Source organism: Gymnoscopelus microlampas (assembly GCF_963454915.1).
Source record: "Gymnoscopelus microlampas genome assembly, chromosome: 8".
Lineage (NCBI taxonomy): Eukaryota > Metazoa > Chordata > Actinopteri > Myctophiformes > Myctophidae > Gymnoscopelus > Gymnoscopelus microlampas.
Window position 1 is genome coordinate 52165718 of NC_139945.1, and position 17693 is coordinate 52183410.

At 40.9% G+C, this 17693-nt stretch overlaps 1 protein-coding gene across 1 annotated transcript; it reads right to left on the reverse strand.

Moving 5' to 3' along the window:
* Positions 1 to 1061: 1061 nt before the first annotated feature.
* LOC311050639 (microfibril-associated glycoprotein 4-like) lies at positions 1062 to 13113 on the reverse strand (the record flags this gene model as incomplete). The annotated part of the gene is made up of 13 exons (XM_084064725.1): positions 13024 to 13113; positions 12855 to 12890; positions 12498 to 12560; positions 11150 to 11304; positions 10506 to 10547; positions 10181 to 10243; positions 8980 to 9021; positions 8756 to 8797; positions 4920 to 5006; positions 4212 to 4307; positions 3194 to 3244; positions 2210 to 2251; positions 1062 to 1714 (listed from the first exon to the last, which is right to left on the reverse strand). Exons 4-13 carry the CDS (start codon positions 11301 to 11303, stop codon positions 1062 to 1064), a joined length of 1272 nt encoding a protein of 423 aa, XP_083920851.1. The 5' UTR covers position 11304; positions 12498 to 12560; positions 12855 to 12890; positions 13024 to 13113.
* Positions 13114 to 17693: the final 4580 nt, after the last annotated feature.

Sequence of the window (17693 nt, forward strand, 5' to 3'; positions counted from 1 at the left end):
AGGATTCAAGTGGTTAAGGTAAAAAATATTTTAAAAAAATACACAAAGATTTGGCGGACCCCCTGTAGTAACTCTGAGGACCCCCTAGGGGTCCCGGACCCCCTGTTGAAGACCCCTGGTGTATACTCAGAGAAGAAACACCCCGATAAAGTGCGGTCGGCGTCATGTTCCAGACAAGGTTTAGATTTCAAACATGCTGGATATTTGGGGCTGTCGGACCCGATCTAGAGCCACGCTACAGCCGATGAGAGTCACATTACAGCCACGCACCGTGGCTAGTCCTCCCGCATAGAACCGCAATATTACCGTCCAGTCCTGTATTAAAGTTAAACATTATACAACAGATTGAGAGAGTGAGCGAGCCTCCTCGAGGATGGGGCTGTTTCAGACAGAGAGAGAGAGCTGTGTGTGTGTGTGTGTGTGTGTGTGTGTGTGTGTGTGTGTGTGTGTGTGTGTGTGCGTGTGCGTGTGTGTGTGTGTGACGTGTGTATCTCTGAACAGCATTGCCAGATTTTGCCAGAGAAATAAGCAACCAGGTCTATGAAAACAAGCCCAACAAAAGCGACTAGGCCGCATGAGCACTTTAAACCTATATACAAATAAAATAGCCGATCTACAAGCTCACAACGCATCACGGCTATTTTCAAAGAAAAAAAACAACATTAGGAAACAAGGCGAAATAAGCAACTAGACTTTAGAAATAAGCTAAAAAAAAAACGCAACCACCAATATTTTTTACAAGCAACTCGCTTATACATAATAAGTAAGAGAGAGAGACATACAGAGAAATAGAGAATTATTTAATGTCAATCATTAGCCTTTCACATTTTCGTGAGACGTTTGGAATAAAAACAAATGTATGTATCGGGTCGGGATCACATCGTGGTGAAATATCTTGCAATGAGTGAACCCCTGTCGCCGACCAATCAATCGTGCGAGAACCACAACGATATATATATATAGCCCGATTTCAAGAGAGAAACTTGTGCAATGTGAAAATGCTAATAAACGATCTGTTTACTCGCCGACCATTCCAAATGTCAGACAGTGTGTAGGGGCCCTTAAGGAACACGTCTGATCTTCATCGCTACAGCCTTCAGGGAGTAATAATAACCCTTCCAGTAGCGCCAGACTACACCTTTTGCATACTGAGCCGTCTTTCCCCTAAGGTAATCACCATTGGGATTAGCATGGTGACAGGCCCTGTACCAAAATGCACCGGAATAAAGACTTGCACAGTTCGCGGGATACGTGTCCTGATCTTTGTCAAAGGTTGAGAATCTCATTCCATTATGCTGGGCCAGTGAGTCTCCTGCTCCTCCATCCTGGAAGCCAGCAACCTGCAGCGTGTAGCCATCAGCCTCAGAACCCACAGAGAAAGAGGAGTAAGAGGCAAACGCTGTGTTTCCCTCAAAGTCCTCCATGTCCACCCTCAGCTGGTGCGTTGTGTTCTTGGTAAGGAGATGCATGTTCTCCAGTCCCAGCCAGTACTCGCCTGATGGGTCTCCAAACCCGGCTTTGTACTGAGCCCAGGGTCTGTAGAAGTTCACGGTGCCGTCCACTCTTCTCTGGATGACCATCCACTTCCCTCCATCCGTGTCCATGTCACAGTAGACCTTGGCAGGTGTAGTAGTGGGGTAGATGGTGTACACACCACTCTGCGTGGAGACGTTGTTGTAGATTTCCTCACAGTCGAGATCAGACATCAATAGATCTGCAACAACAAGTAAAGTTGACTCTCAACCAAACAGACTACTTCAGACTACAACAGGCTGGTAGTCTGTTGGCAAAGGTTGGCATTTAGTCCAGCTGAAGCAGTCGATAAGAAAATCAGACGACATAACTCTTCACACCAGGAGGCGGCAGTAGTTTGCAATACTGGTCTGCAACAGAGTGCCAGTGTTGCCAGGTCTGCTCAATCTAAATGACGTTGGGCTTGTTTTCCTGTAAGTTGCTTGTAAATAATCACAGCTGCGGGTTGCTTTTGTTTGGGCTTGTTTCTTAAGTGTAGTTGAAAATAGCTAATGTAATAGGGCTCAAGTGGTGAAACCGGTCATTTCTTTTGGGCTTGTTTTCATAAACCTTGTCGCTTCTTTCACTCACAGAATCTGGCAACACTCTCAGCTCGGCAACACTCTCAGTCTGGTGACACGAGGTTAGAGAAAGGACGGTCGAAATAAAAAACTCTGTGTGTGTGTGTTTAAATTACCTTCCTCCAACTTGGTCTCAGTGCAGTTCACCGTGACACACACTGCAGAGATATATCACAGAAAAAGTTACGTTAAAACATAAAAAAATAAATCTCAGCCTTTAGTTGCACAAGTTGAACTCTACTATACTATACTGTAATAAAGACATGGATTTACGTTGTAAAAACATTAAGGTCTGACTCTAATCAGTGTTGTTTGCTTCATGTCTATGTTTATATATCTATGCCATAGATATATAAAACATATATATACCATGGATATACATGGCATACTATGTTTGTTTCAAGAGGTAAATGGTAAAGCCACTACTTTGGTTCAGACCACTTAGCATCAAGGGGCCAAAATTGAGAATCATTTAAAGAGGTGGTGCCATGGTTTTGTACTTTTTCAGTTTTTCATGTGTCTATGAGGTTAGTCTCATGTAGCCAGACAACTCTTCCACAATCTCCGAATGCTATATAGAGTCTGAACTACACCTCCCGAAATCCGAGAGAGGAAGCTGGCACTGACACGAAAATATATTTTAAGATATCTTTACATTTTATTTTTTAATTTCCATTTCAGCTTAGCAGCAGGCTTTTATGCCTGACGAAGGTCCAAGCGGCCGAAACGTTGCAAAAAAACCCCGCTTTATAAGCGAAGACAGTGCGCCGGACTCTCTCTTCCATAATCAACTTTCTCCGACGCACCTGTCCGTTTGTAGGTGTGCATAAGGACATTTCCTAATAGCTTAGCAACAGGCTAAATATACTTAGTTGATTTTGATTCATATCAGGATTGCCCGACTGTGAAGACGAAACGTAAGTGGGGAGGAGCGTCAGATCTCACACAGAAAAAAAAGTCCCATAGGCGCAGGTTTTTAGCTGTGGCGGACCCGGGATGGAGTCATGATTTTTTTTCTACTGTACCACTCGTCCTATAGGATATCATAACATCATAGACAGGGTAAGAAAATATATGTTTACTAAACATACAGTACTTACTCATCAGTTCCTGCACTTGGGTCTGTATGGCGGACAGCTGGGCATGGTGGGCTGAAATCAATACAACATTCATATGAAATCAATCATAAATACTCACAATTACTTTAGGTAATTAACATACGTTGATGTAGACATTAACGTCTCCAAACAAAACGCAGGAGTCCTCAGCGCTCCACATGATTTGATTATGAAGTGAAACTTGTCTGCTATATGCTCCATTTGTTATTTGACTTCATTGCACTGAATGAAATGATTGAAATGATTTGTTTTAGGCACTGCACTGAATTGATCAGTAATACATTATAGAGTAATACGCTCGGTAGAATCATCATTTACAGAGAAAGGAGGGGTGGGGGCGGGGGTCAGAAGATGCTACTAACAAGGTGTTCAAGAGGTTAAACTATGTTCACTTGTATTTTAAGGACAGGAATTATTTTAGGTTAGTTTTGAGTTTAGGTAGGGAGTCTTTAATGGGTTTTGGTCCACATAATGGTGGCATACTGTAGTAAGATGCATTTTTCCCCATGTTTGTGCTGAATTTTGGGGGACTTCGGTACTATTCAGCTACGGAGGCACATTTATTCCTAATAAGAATATGTTTTTTTTTCACAGTTGTGTACGTTATGGTACAGTAGCACTAAAACTGGCACTTTAAATCCTGCAGTTGTCACACAACGCCACAGACAGACATATCGAGCTAGCATTAACAACTGTACTTCTTTCAAACATAGCAAATGACAACGATAACTGTACTACTGTACAAGCCTACTTCAAACACACACACACACACACACACACACACACACACACACACACACACACACACACACACACACACACACACAGTTTACCTTCACCAGCTTCACCATGCCGAGAAATGCAGCCGTCACAATATGTACTGTATTAGCCAGGTGTGATGAGTGAGGTTGTAATCGTGAACTTGGTCATATTCAGTCTGTCTCATTAAGAAATCAAGTGCTTGTCTTTATTTTTTAGAATATTTTTAGAATATCAACACCTGCTTTGTGTTCCTCCACTAGCTTCTCACTCTCACTGAGTCTGGTCTGGAGCTCTTCTATTTTGGTTTCACTCGCAGACAGTCTGGAAGCCATATCTGAAAACATGTATATATAATCACAGAGAAAATGTGAAATTATGAAACATTTGAGACACATTCCACGTTGTACATTTACAATGTCTTGAAGCCTCCATTTTAAGTCACGTTATTTGCCCAACAAGCATGTTGCCTCTTAAAGATATATTTCACGTTCAAACATGTTTGGGGTCATTTTAACGTCTACTCAGGCTTTTGTGTTTCACCCCAGACACTTTTTAAGTTGCTTGATTCATTTACCATCTGAACTTAACTGTGAAGCCCGTTTTTCAATTTCATCAAATCTCAGCTTCTTATTAGCGTTTTTGTGTCAAACAATGTCGCCTCCCGCGTTGCCAGATCCTGTGCGCATATCCCCCCACGGATGCGTCGACCGGGTATGGTCTAGTATAGTAAATATAAATACAGCTATGTAAAAAATACATAGTGCGTGCGTGCGCATGCGCACACTTGCATGTTTAAATTTTAACATTTGCATTAATTTAAATAATCATTTTGTATCATATAATATTGTAAATATGAACAGATCGAGGGCCCACAACAGATCTGATCAAACAGATGCAAATTATTGGATGGCCTTCTCAGTTGACACATCTTTAAAGTTTATGTTACCTGTATTCGTTGTCTTCAGCTGTTCGAGGATCCTGTCGAGCACAGAGCCTGGCGTGTGGCCTGGTGATTCGTTCTCTCCCTGAACCACTGTCCCAGACAAACACAACAACAGCGCCGCCACTATTATTTATATATTATATATTATTTCACTTTTTCTTTTCAAGATATATTTTAAAATAGCCGATCTACAAGCTCACAAAGCGTTGCGAATACTACACGTTGTGAGCTTGTAGATCTGCTATTTTCAAATAGCCAATGTACTGTGTAGTGCTCATGTAGCCTAGTCGCTTCGTTTTCATAGAACTGGCTGCTTATTTTTCTCACAGGATCTGGTAATAGTGGTTCTACGGCTCTGCACAAGAGCCTAGTCAGCCTACGTGAAACATAACATCACACTTTTGCGGATTCCCCTGTATTGCACGTTTAGATGGAGACGCGAGGCTGCGCGTATTCAAAGATTTCCACCCTGAAAGGTGGTTTCACTTATATGCGGATTCAAGCCCCGCAAACACCGTTCCCGTGTAAACAGACGGCACATCTGATACTTTATTTTGCCGTTTTCTGTAGAGACTGCCATCGTCTAAACTGGGCCTGAGGGGGCTGTGTTTTATCAATTACTTTTTTTTCATTTCTTTTCCGTTATTATTATTTTTTTTCATTTTCAGTAATTGACAAAATGCTGTCTGATCAAATGAATATCAAATATCTAAATCAGGGGTCTTCAACGTTTTCAGGCCAAGGACCCCCTAGCTGAGAGAGAGATGAAGCAAGGACCCCCTATATATTGTATCAAATTGTGTCAAAATATTGTATCAAATTTGTTTTTTTACTTGGTCTGCTGTTCTTTTCCCTCTACACCTATTACTAATTTGCCAAAAAAAGACGATCTACAAGCTCACAACACCTTGCAGTGCAAGGCGTTGTGAGCTTGTAGATCTGCTATTTTTGGCTAAAGTTCTCCTCAGAAAAGAGATGCTAGGGTTCAAGTGGTTAAGGTAAAAAAAAGAGGTTAGGGTTAGAGAGAGAGAGAGAGAGAGAGAGAGAGAGAGAGAGAGAGAGAGAGAGAGAAGCAGATTGGATTGATTGGACATCTCAACCTATTGCCATTAACAGGAATCAAACCTTCAACCTTCGGATTGACAGGCTGCAACACTACCTATAGTGCTATAGCTTTGTCCAGGCTGAGGTTGTCTGTTGAAGATAAAAGTGAACCAGTGAAAGCAGCCGATCTACAAGCTCAGAAACACGTTGCTACTGTATCTGAAAAGTTTTGAGATTGTAGATCGGCTATTTTCAGAATGAAGTATGTCATACATTGCAAAAACATACCCTCTCAAATAAGCATTTCATGTTATCTTTATCAATTGGACATGTGTTCATTGATACAGTCTTGTTGTTTGCAATGCACTTTAAATGAAGTCTGCACCAAATGAGGCTTGAACCGGCTACCTTGATGTTGTGAGACATTCACTTAAGCGGGAAGCCATTGGACCAACAGACCTGATCTAGTGAAAACGGAGGTCAGAGAGATGATACCATTTCACGCAAATAGCTGAAAAATCCTGGGTTTAAGTGTTTTTCAAACTGCTCAAAATTGCGGACAATCTAAGGGCGGAGCTTACTGGTAAAAGTGATACATGTGTTCCTCATGAGTCAAGGCACATGTGTAAGCAGGTTTAATGGCTGTCGGCCAAACGAGGCATGATTTTTGCCTGTTTAAAGTTTGCATTTTCAAAAAATTGCTATAGCACCCCCCTTTGACCAATTGGAGTAAGATTGGTTTCAGTGATATTTGGAATGACCCTGTACATTACTGCAACTTTTCAAAGAAATGTGAGTCTGCATGTATGTGTTAGGGGCAGATGAATAATTGTCATAAAACTGCAATATTCATTGGCTCATTAAAGCTTCATTTTGTCACTTAGAAAAAATCTGCTTGCACCGTTTGGTCGGCATAGGTCCAAAGTTCATATGTAAAACGTTTCGTGCAGATTGCTCAAAAATCCCAGGAGGAGATAGATTTTGACAGATTTTCATGTAATTCCAAATGGTGAGAGATCTAAAGGTCAGAGGTCAAAAGTCAGAGTGTGAAAGTTGTTCATCATGAGGAGACGCATGTGTGTATTGAAGTTTTATGGCTGTAGGTCAAACAGGGCATGAGTTGTACCTGTTCAAAGTTGGCATTTTCAACTGAGTGCTATAGCGCCACCTTTTGACGAAAGATTGTGAGATTTATTTCTTGATAGTTTCTCATGACCATCTATCATATGGCCGAGTTTCATAAAAAGCGTATTCACGGTTCAGCCAGAACTGGCAAAAACGGCAGAAGAAGAAGAAGAAGAAGAAATGGAACTAGACGCGTCGCAATTGGCAATTGCAAAGTGTGGTTGCGCCGACGCCGGTCGGGACTCGAGTAATACGCTGGGAGGAATACCGTCGGAGACTGCGCCAATTACATTGTCACGTCACTCCTGAGATCGCTTGCGTTTCATTTTGAAGGGACTGACTCCCCCAAAAATCATGTTTTTGCATCAAACGGTGACATTTTGCGCATTCGTGGCGCCCCCTATGGGTCAAAGTGGAAATGCTTTTGGGGAGTCGTTGAGTAAATCACCCTCGACATGTGATTTAAATTTGGGATCGATTGGACGTTTCGTTCGTGATTTTTGACATTTTTGGTAAAACGGGTCCCTCCCACTAACTTTGGAAACAATTTACGGAAGAACGGTAAGGACTATGAAAATGCCGTTTGGATATGTTTACCGCATGGGCCCAGAGATCATGTGTACTGATTTCTGTGACATTTGGACAAAATATGTTGGAGGAGGAGCTAAAAGTGTGGTTTGAAGAAAATTCAAAATGGCGGAAAATCTATCCAGACGGAAATGGGCGTGGCCTATATGGGGAGTTGCGTCGTGACCCAAGGAATCCAGGGGAAAATAAATTTTGATTTTACAACCTACGGTTCAAGAGTTATAGGCCAAAACGTAAAGTGGGCTGTTATAGCGCCACCATGTGGCCGAATGGTGTGATTATTTTTTAAATAATTTAGCAATAAACTATTAACCTCCCCTCCAAGTCTTGTAACTGTAGCCCTTACGGTTTCCGAGAAAGAAATACTTGAATGGGAGTTTTTGCAATTCCCATGAAAGTGAATGGGGAAATTTAATGCACTAATAAATCAATATCAAAAAATCTATCCATACGCAAATGGGCCTGGCCTATATGGGGAGTTGCGTAATGACCCAAGGAATCTAGGGAAAAATAAATTTTGATTTTACGACCTACGGTTCAAGAGTTATAGGCCAAAAGGTAAAGTGGGCTCTTATAGCGCCACCATGAGGCCGAATGGTGTAATATTTGTTTAAATAATTTGGCAATAAACTATGAACCTCCCCTCAAAGTCTGGTAACTGTAGCTCTTACGGTTTCTGAGAAAAAAATACTTGAATTTTAGTGTTTTCACTTTTCCATTGAAGTGGATGGGGAAATTTAATGCACTAATAAATCAATATCAATTAAACTATGCAACCAATCTCTTAGCCTTATGCAAGTGCACGATTCCCGGTCAGACCGGTCATTTTGACATATAGCACTAAATTGGGAAAAATAAACTGTGGGAGGAGTAGCGGCCCGAAGTATTGTTTATCTATAAATAAATAAACAAAGTATAAGGAGTACTATAGTCTGGTTGCAACCACACTAATAATGGCAATAACAAAACGGAGACATGCTGGAAGCCTGTCCCCGTAATAAATAGAATGTCAAAAAGACTGGATAAACATCATGTTATTCTCAGCAGAATCATCTATTAAAGTTTAAGTGAGATGAATTCACCTGAGTTCTCTGTCTTCAGAGCCGACACATCATTCTGCAAGGCTGTAAACACATGAATTGAAACATTTGCATCAATTTAAATAATATTTTTATTAAATGTTTAAATTAATTTAAATTATATGTTAATATAGTAAATATAAATACAGCGATGTAAAAAATACTGGATAAACATCATGTTATTCTCAGCAGAATCATCTATTAAAGTTTAAGTGAGATGAAATCACCTGAGTTCTCTGTCTTCAGAGCCGACACGTCATTCTGTAATGCTGTAAAGACATGAATTACAACTTTTATAGTCATTTAAATAATAGAGACTGAGGCGAAAAAATTAGGCCCAAAGCCAGACAGACAGACCAGCATCAGTCTTCCCCTGTATGAAGTGTGGAAGGGAATGTAAATCCCGCATAGGTCTGTTCAGCCACACTAAACACTGCACCAGGAGCAGTGGAGCCACTGTCCGGGGCACGACTCCATAGTCTCTCGAGACTGACGGATGCCAATGATGATAGTCATCCTACTATAATTCTAGTAACCTCTGTCTGTAGTGGTGGGTGAGTGAGTGAGTGAGTGAGTAGGTGAAGCTACCCGGTTCTCCTCACTGGCTGGAGCAATTGCTCTGATTTCGCACACAGCCATTGACCATTACCATCTGAACTTAACTGTGAAGCCCGTTTTTCGATTTCATCAAATCTCAGCTTCTTATTAGCGTTTTTGTGTAAAACACTGTCGCCATGGTTACGGGGCTGCCCAGCTATGGGACGAACTGGCTCCCGGGTTGCCAGATCATGTGCGCATATCCCCCCACGGATGCGTCGACCGGGTATGGTCTAGTTTAAATAATACATTTATACAGTAAATATAGAGTGAGGTCAAATGTAAAAAAGACTCATCATCACACATCATGTTATTCTCAGCAGATATAATTCACCACCATCATCATCAATTGAGTTCTCTGTCTTCAGGACTGACAGAAGAAGTAAAGGAAGAATGATCCAAGGAATCCATGAGAAAAATAATGGTTTGACTGTACGAGCTATGGCTCAACATGTTAACTGGGCTTTTATAGCGCCAACATGAGGCTGATTTTAAAACTTTGAGGCGCAAGTTCTTCCTTGGCCAACTGGGAGTGTGTGTGCACAGTTTAATGCCGATCGGTCCGACAGAGATTAGCGCGCACGCACACACACACCCACCCACCCACCCACCCACCCCCACACACACACACACACACACACACACACACACACACACACACACACACACACACACACACACACACACACACACACACACACACACACACACACACACACACACACACAGAGAGAGAGAGAGAGAGAGAGACACACACAAGGACTGGATACACACAATGTTATACTCAGCATAGATCCACATCACCATAGTTTAAAGTTTATATGAATTCACCTGAGTTGTCTGTCATCAGGGCCGACACATCATTCTGGAATGCTGTAATGTTATTCTGGAATGCTGTACACACATGAATTGAAACATTTGCATCAATTTAAATAATATTTGTATGTAGTAAACATACATGTCAAAAAGACTGGATACAGGGTTGACATGTCACTCTGCAAGACTGTAAACACATGAATTGAAACTTTTATAGTCATTTAAATAATAAATGTATAGTAAATTTAAATACATCGAGGTCACATGTCAAAAAGACTGGATAAACATCATGTTATTCTCAGCAGAATCATCTATTAAAGTTTATGTGAGATGAATTCACCTGAGTTCTGTGTCTTCAAGCCCAACACATCATTCTGCAAGGCTGTAAACACATGCATTGAAACATTTGCATCAATTTAAATAATATTTTTAATAAACGTTTAAATTAATTTAAATAATATGTTTATCCTACTATAATTCTAGTAACCTCTGTAGTGGTGAAGTGGTGAAGTGGTGTCACAACCCGGTTCTCCTCAGTGGCTGGAACAATTGCTCTGATTTTGCACACAGCCATTGACCATTACCATCTGAACTTAACTGTGAAGCCCGTTTTTCAATTTCATCAAATCTCAGCTTCTTATTAGCGTTTATGTGTCAAACAATGTCGCCTCCCACGTTGCCAGATCCTGTGCGCATATCTCCCCACGGATGCGTCGACCGGGTATGGTCTAGTATAGTAAATATAAATACAGCTATGTAAAAAATACATAGTGCGTGCGTGCGTGCGTGCGTGCGTGCGTGCGTGCGTGCGCATGCGCACACTTGCATGTTTAAATTTTAACATTTGCATTAATTTAAATAATCATTTTGTATCATATAATATTGTAAATATGAACAGATCGAGGGCCCACAACAGATCTGATCAAACAGATGCAAATTATTGGATGGCCTTCTCAGTTGACACATCTTTAAAGTTTATGTTACCTGTATTCGTTGTCTCCAGCTGTTCGAGGATCCTGTCGAGCACAGAGCCTGGCGTGTGGCCTGGTGATTCGTTCTCTCCCTGAACCACTGTCCCAGACAAACACAACAACAGCGCCGCCACTAGGGGGAGCAGCAGAGTAACAGCAGCCTTCATCCTAGTGGTGAATGAGAATGTATCAGACAGGATGGATCAGCTTTATATACTGTAGCTCAGCACAAGCTCATGAATATTCAATTTTCTACCAACGTGTATCAAAGTTTGTGGGGAAAGCCCGTTGTTACTCCAATAGGCTTCAGTAAACATGTTGTTCTGAAAAGCTGCCACGTATGTCCAGGGCCGGAGTGGGACTCCAAATCTGGCCGGGAGATACACGCCCACCCAGGCCACCCTGCGCACGCGCAGCGCACGCCGTTTTTTTTGGGGGGCCCTTTTTTTGGGGGGCCTTATTTTTGGGGGGCCTTACAAAAGGGGGGGCTTTTTGGGGGTTAAAGGTAGGGGGGAGGCCCGCAGCTGCACTGAGCTGCAAGCAACACTGACTGCATTGAATTGAAATTGACTGTGGTTGGCCTGGCCTGAGCTTAGGAGAGATTTTTTTTTGCTGCATCACTTAAGCGCCGCGCTGGCTGTGGATGGCTGGCCTGACCTGATATTTTTTTTTGATGCAAAAAAAAAAAAAAGGCAGGCCACTAGAGGGCAGGCCACCGGGAATAGTCCCGGTCCTCCCGACGGCCAATCCGGGCCTGCGTATGTCCATGGCTCTGCATTAGTCATCAGAGTTACAACAGGGGGAACCAAATGGACCCTAACGGGTCCATTTTGTTCCATTTGTACACTCTCAGAGTTAAATTAACATAGATTTTACGATATAAACTGGGGTCCAAGAGATAGAAATGTCATTAAATGGGGGTTCGTAGCCCTAATGCATGCCAAACTGGGGGTCTGTGAAATTAAAATGGTTGAGGGGTCCCTCGCATATCTTTTAACATAAATAAAACGTGTTGCATATAGTCCAGTCATCTACTTGTAATAAATAAATAAAACGTGTTGCATATAGTCCAGTCATCTAAGAAGAAGAAAACTAAGAAAAACAAAAGGGGACATACATACACATGCTTGGCCCCCTAACACAGAATAACTAAAGGGGTCCTACGCACTACGTGCTTGGCCCCTTAAATATAGCCAAGAAATGCAATATATTTCTGTCTATACTATACATGTACAAGTTTTACAAATGGCTCTATGGGAGGCAAATTTGCAGTCATACATTCTAGACAGTTTTATATAATCACTTTTTTTTACAACATCAGGTGTTTGAACATTTAATTACTAAACATGGAGTTATAATACCTGCATTGTGTGTCTCAGTGGCGTTGAGCTTCATTTCTAGGGTGTTCAGCTGAGCAAGGACGGCTGAAATCATCCCAGCATTAGGCATTACATCATAAATAGTTTACATTTAAAAATAACATTAATTTGAGTGGTTAATGTTATTTGACCCAATCACAAAGCATTTCCATGTCAATTATGTGGATCTAATATAAATTGCATTTGCACACACACACACATGAACGCACAGTATACATACTGTGTATATATACTGTGTGTGTGTGTGTGTGTGTGTGTGTGTGTGTGTGTGTGTGTGTGTGTGTGTGTGTGCGTGCGTGCGTGCGTGCGTGCGTGCGTGTGTGTGCGTATTTAAATTACCTTCCTCCATCTCAGTGCCGTTCACCTTGACAAACACTGCAGAAAAATATCACAGAAAAAGTTACGTTAAAACGTTAAAAAAAATTGGTGAATGTAATGCACAATCTATAAAGCGCTTTGGATAAAAATGCCATATGATATTTTCCCAATATAATTGGTGAATACTTACCGTGAACTCCTACTGTGAGTCCAGCCAATAGGAGGAGACCTAGCAGACCCACAGCGACCACAGGAAGCCTGGAGCTGCACTTCCTCTCTGAAGATACTGAAGGGACTGTGGACACCAAGCACAGTGTACCAGTAAGACCAGCTCTCTCTGTGTGTGTGTGTGTGTGTGTGTGTGTGTGTGTGTGTGTGTGTGTGTGTGTGTGTGTGCACGCGCACGCTAGTGCGCGTGCACACACATGCATCTTGTCACCTGACAGGGGGGAGTTTCCCTGGTCGGACGTAGCGCGTGGAAGGAACACGTTATTCCAACCAGTTCCCTTCCCCTCCATCAGGCGCCCCGGCTGTCATGGGGGAGGCGGTATAGTGACCAGGATTACTACATGTTTTTGTGAGGGTATTAACTACCCTAGGAGACACGAGGAGAATATGCAAACTCCACACAGACAGAATTGTGTTGTTTTTAACCTTTTAATTTGCATTAAAAAAATGCCTGCCAATATTGAACAATTTCTTCAATAACTCTATAACAAGCATAACAACAAACTGAAAGATAAAGTGTCTATATCTATGTTCTGAGGGTCAGACAATGTGTGTAAGGTATTTTTTATGTAATTAGTGTTAAGTGTTAAGCTCCTAAAAATGCAAAAAAAAAACGTTCCTCTTCTATTCCTCTTCCTGCGCAAGTGCTGACATGTTTTAACATTTAGCTAATAGAGCCTGACTGCTTTCTCAGGGGATACATTGAATCTTGACCATCAGGTCAAAATTTGTGTGTAGGTGATATATGACCTTTGACACAATCTAAATGTCTCAATGGAAGAGCAGGGAGACAAAATACAACTGCTGATGAGGAGGAGGAGGGGGGGGGGAGTGGAGGGGCGGTGTTTGACAACAGTTTTTTTCCTTTTTTTATCTCTGAACTTGCCTACAATCCCTTTAACCTTGGACCCCTCATAGAACATCCCAGATATGAGGTCTCCATTAGGCCTACTTCACAAAACTAGAGGGATCTGGTACCACCCACCCATAAAACAAACCTAGGCAAATTCTCCTTCTACAGCACTGCCACCCAGGTTTGGAATAGTCTAACTCCTTCCCTCAAAAAGCGCAGTTCGCTGGGCTCTTTTAAAACAGCTCTGAAAATTCACCTTTCAGGAGGCCAAAAAAGGAGGTAGTACTATTTTCCCATTAGACAGACGGTCTACTCGGTCTATGTGTCAGAGGAGGGCTGTGTACAGTTCAGAATCCCGTCTACCAGTGACATCATCGATAGGGAATCCAAGCTAATAGAAACTGCAGGCTTTCTATTCCTGGAAAGTTGCAATGCAATAATAGAAGCCATTGTTCTCGCATTCATAAACATCTAAATAAAAAATGTGAAATCTTGTTGGGGAAAAAATGTCCTGCTAAACGATGATGTCACTGGTAGACGGGTTTCTGGACTGTCCACAGCCCTCCTATGAGACACAGACCGGTTAGACAAAAATGGGACCATTTTATCATGAGTATTAGTGAGGACCTATTATTTGCAGATAGGTTGAAAATGGGTGAAGTCGTCCTTTAATGGAAAGGAAAGAGTATAGCACAGCGGGACTCATAAACCTTGCTCATGAGCTTACAATAATGAAGAATGAATCAAATCACTTTACTGTATAATGCTGTGTGTGTAAAGCTAAAATGACACATCGTGGGGACAGGATGTTACGGCAATACATCATACATATACACCAAAAGTTACTGGTTACTGGACGTGCTTTGGGTCACGATAACCTCTTATGACACAGGAGATGACCACAGGACTGATCACTCAGTGGCAAACAGGCAGTGGGGGAAAGTAACTAAGTACTATACTTAAGTACAATTTTGAGGTATTTGTGTACTTTACTTGAGTATTTCCAATTTCCAGTACTTTTACTTCTACTCCACTACATCTCAGAGGCAAATATTGTACTTTTACTCCACTACATTTACTTGAAAACTTTAGTTACTAACTTTTCAGATATAAATGATGATATAATGAAACATACATTAACAACTTTATACCTATTTCATACGGCTATTTGAAAATAGCCGATCTACAAGCTCACAACGCGTCGCACCGCGGCGCGTTGAGAGCTTGTAGATCTGCTATTTTCAAATATTTAGTACTTTTACTTTAGGTACTTTAAGTACATGTTGATGCCAATACTTTTGTACTGTCACTCAAGTACATTTTTAATTCTGGACTTTTACTTGTAACAGAGTATTTTTATATTGCAGTATTGGTACTTTTACTTAAGTAAAGACTTTGAGTACTTTTTCCACCACTGCCTCACACGCTTCACACTTGCAACATGGACATTCTGTAAAGCATGATTTACACAGAGTTCTCTCTCTTGACAAACTGGCTATTTGACTTGAGTTCATTCAACCTCCACCATCAGTTTGATTCTCTTCCTCATAAGTTCACGATTTCTTCACCTCAACTGTGATGTATTTATCAGTGCCCGTTTACTTCTCTTTTCCACCAGCTATTAAACACCAGTTTATTTTATTACATTTCATTGTATTGAATGGAGGTACAGGACAACAGTTGTAGAAAAACAGCATGTACAGTACTCGTTCATAAATAAATAAGCATATACATGAATCTATTCCATGTTCCCTGGTTATAAGTTATTTAGCTGTTCCTGTCGTATTTTTCACACTTACTGCGGGCTGTGATGACACACAGGGATCAATAAAGAGTAGCTATAATTTATGCACAATAAATGACAATGCGGAAATTTGAGGAAAGTATTGCAACAGCATGACTTTATCAACCTACAATGAGAGCATTATAGGTTGACTAGATACCCAAACTAGATATTCAACTTCATTTCCACAGATGGAACAAGACGGCGGTGGGTTCCAATTTCCTTTAGGCAAAACTCCAACAGACTTATTTACTGTTGCCAGTTTCCTTCTCTTATCCACCTGTGTGTGTGTGTGTGTGTGTGTGTGTGTGAGAATCATTTGTCCTAGATTTTCCAGCAATACCCAATTTTGCAGCCTCATTCTTGTGTTTCGATAGCAGGTGAGTCTGTAGATTAGAGGTGTTGCTTCCAGATGCTTGCACCTTACCCAGACACAGTTTACAGATAACCTCATTGACATTCTCAGGTTCCCTATCAGCATTGGGTTTAAAACCAAAATATCGCCCACTAGGCCGAGGAAGAAATGCCACCCTTTTCATATTGGCCTGTTATAGCGCTACCAGCAGGCCTAATTAGCAAAAAAAAAAATTGGAACAAAATGCCTCAAATCATGCATGCAGTGTCCGATTGCCATGAAAGGCCTAAGAAGAAACGCCACCCTTTTCACATTGGCCTATTATAGCGCCACCAGGAGGCCACAATAACGTTTGTGACCTGGCGTAGACCTGTGCTCCGAGGAGCACTTTTTCTAGTTACATAATGGGCTCATGATTTTATTACATTATGAGCCGATTATTACATTATGAGCTTTTATTACATTTAGTTTATTACATTATGAGCTTTAATTACATTTAATTTATTACATTATGAGCTTTTATTACATTTAGTTTATTACATTATGAGCTTTTATTACATTTATTTTATTAAATTATGAGCCGTTATTACATTATGAGTTGCTGTAGCAACTCATAATGTAATAACGGCTCATAATGCAATACATTTACAGTAATAAAAGCTCATAATGTAATAAAACAACAATTTGAGCCGTTATTACATTATGCACTGTTATAACATAATGAGTGGCTACGCAAGGTTCTTAATGTATCACATTATTACATTATGGGCTCATGATTTTATTACATTATGAGCTTTTATTACATTTAGTTTATTACATTATGAGCTTTTATTACATTTAGTTTATTACATTATGAGCTTTTATTACTGTACATTTATTACATTATGAGCCGTTATTACATTATGAGTTGCTACAGCAACTCATAATGTAATAACGGCTCAAACTAAATGTAATAAAAGCTCATAATGTAATAATCAGCTCATAATGTAATAAAATCATGAGCCCATTATGTAAAAATATGTTACATTAAGAACCTTGCGTAGCCACTCATAATGTAATAACACTGCATAATGTAACTAGAAAAAGTGCTCCTCTGAGCACAGGTCTCCGCCAGGTCAGGTAGGTTATTGTGGCCTCCTGGTGGTGCTATAATAGGCCAATGTGAAAAGGGTGCCATTTCTTCTTAGGCCTTTCAATCGGACACTGCATTCATGATTTGAGGCATATTGTTCCAAAAATGTTTTGCTAAATTAGACCTGCTGGTGGCGCTATAACAGGCCAATGTGAAAAGGGTGCCATTTCTTCTTAGGCCTTTCAATCGGACACTGCATTCATGATTTGAGGCATTTTGTACCAAAAATGTGTTTTGCTAAATTAGACCTGCTGGTGGCGCTATAACTGGCCAATGTGAAAAGGGTGGCATTTCTTCCTAGGCCTAGTGGGAAGGTGTGCACAAAATTTCACGGCAATCGCACGCTCCGTTGATGAGCTGAGGCATTTTGTTAAAAACGAACCAATCCTGCAAACTTTGGAAGCCAATCTTAGCCAATCAGGATAGAATATAAAAAATCGGAGAGATACGTGTTGATCAGATGACTATATAGATACTGTGTACCGATTTGCGTGAGATTTGGACAAAAT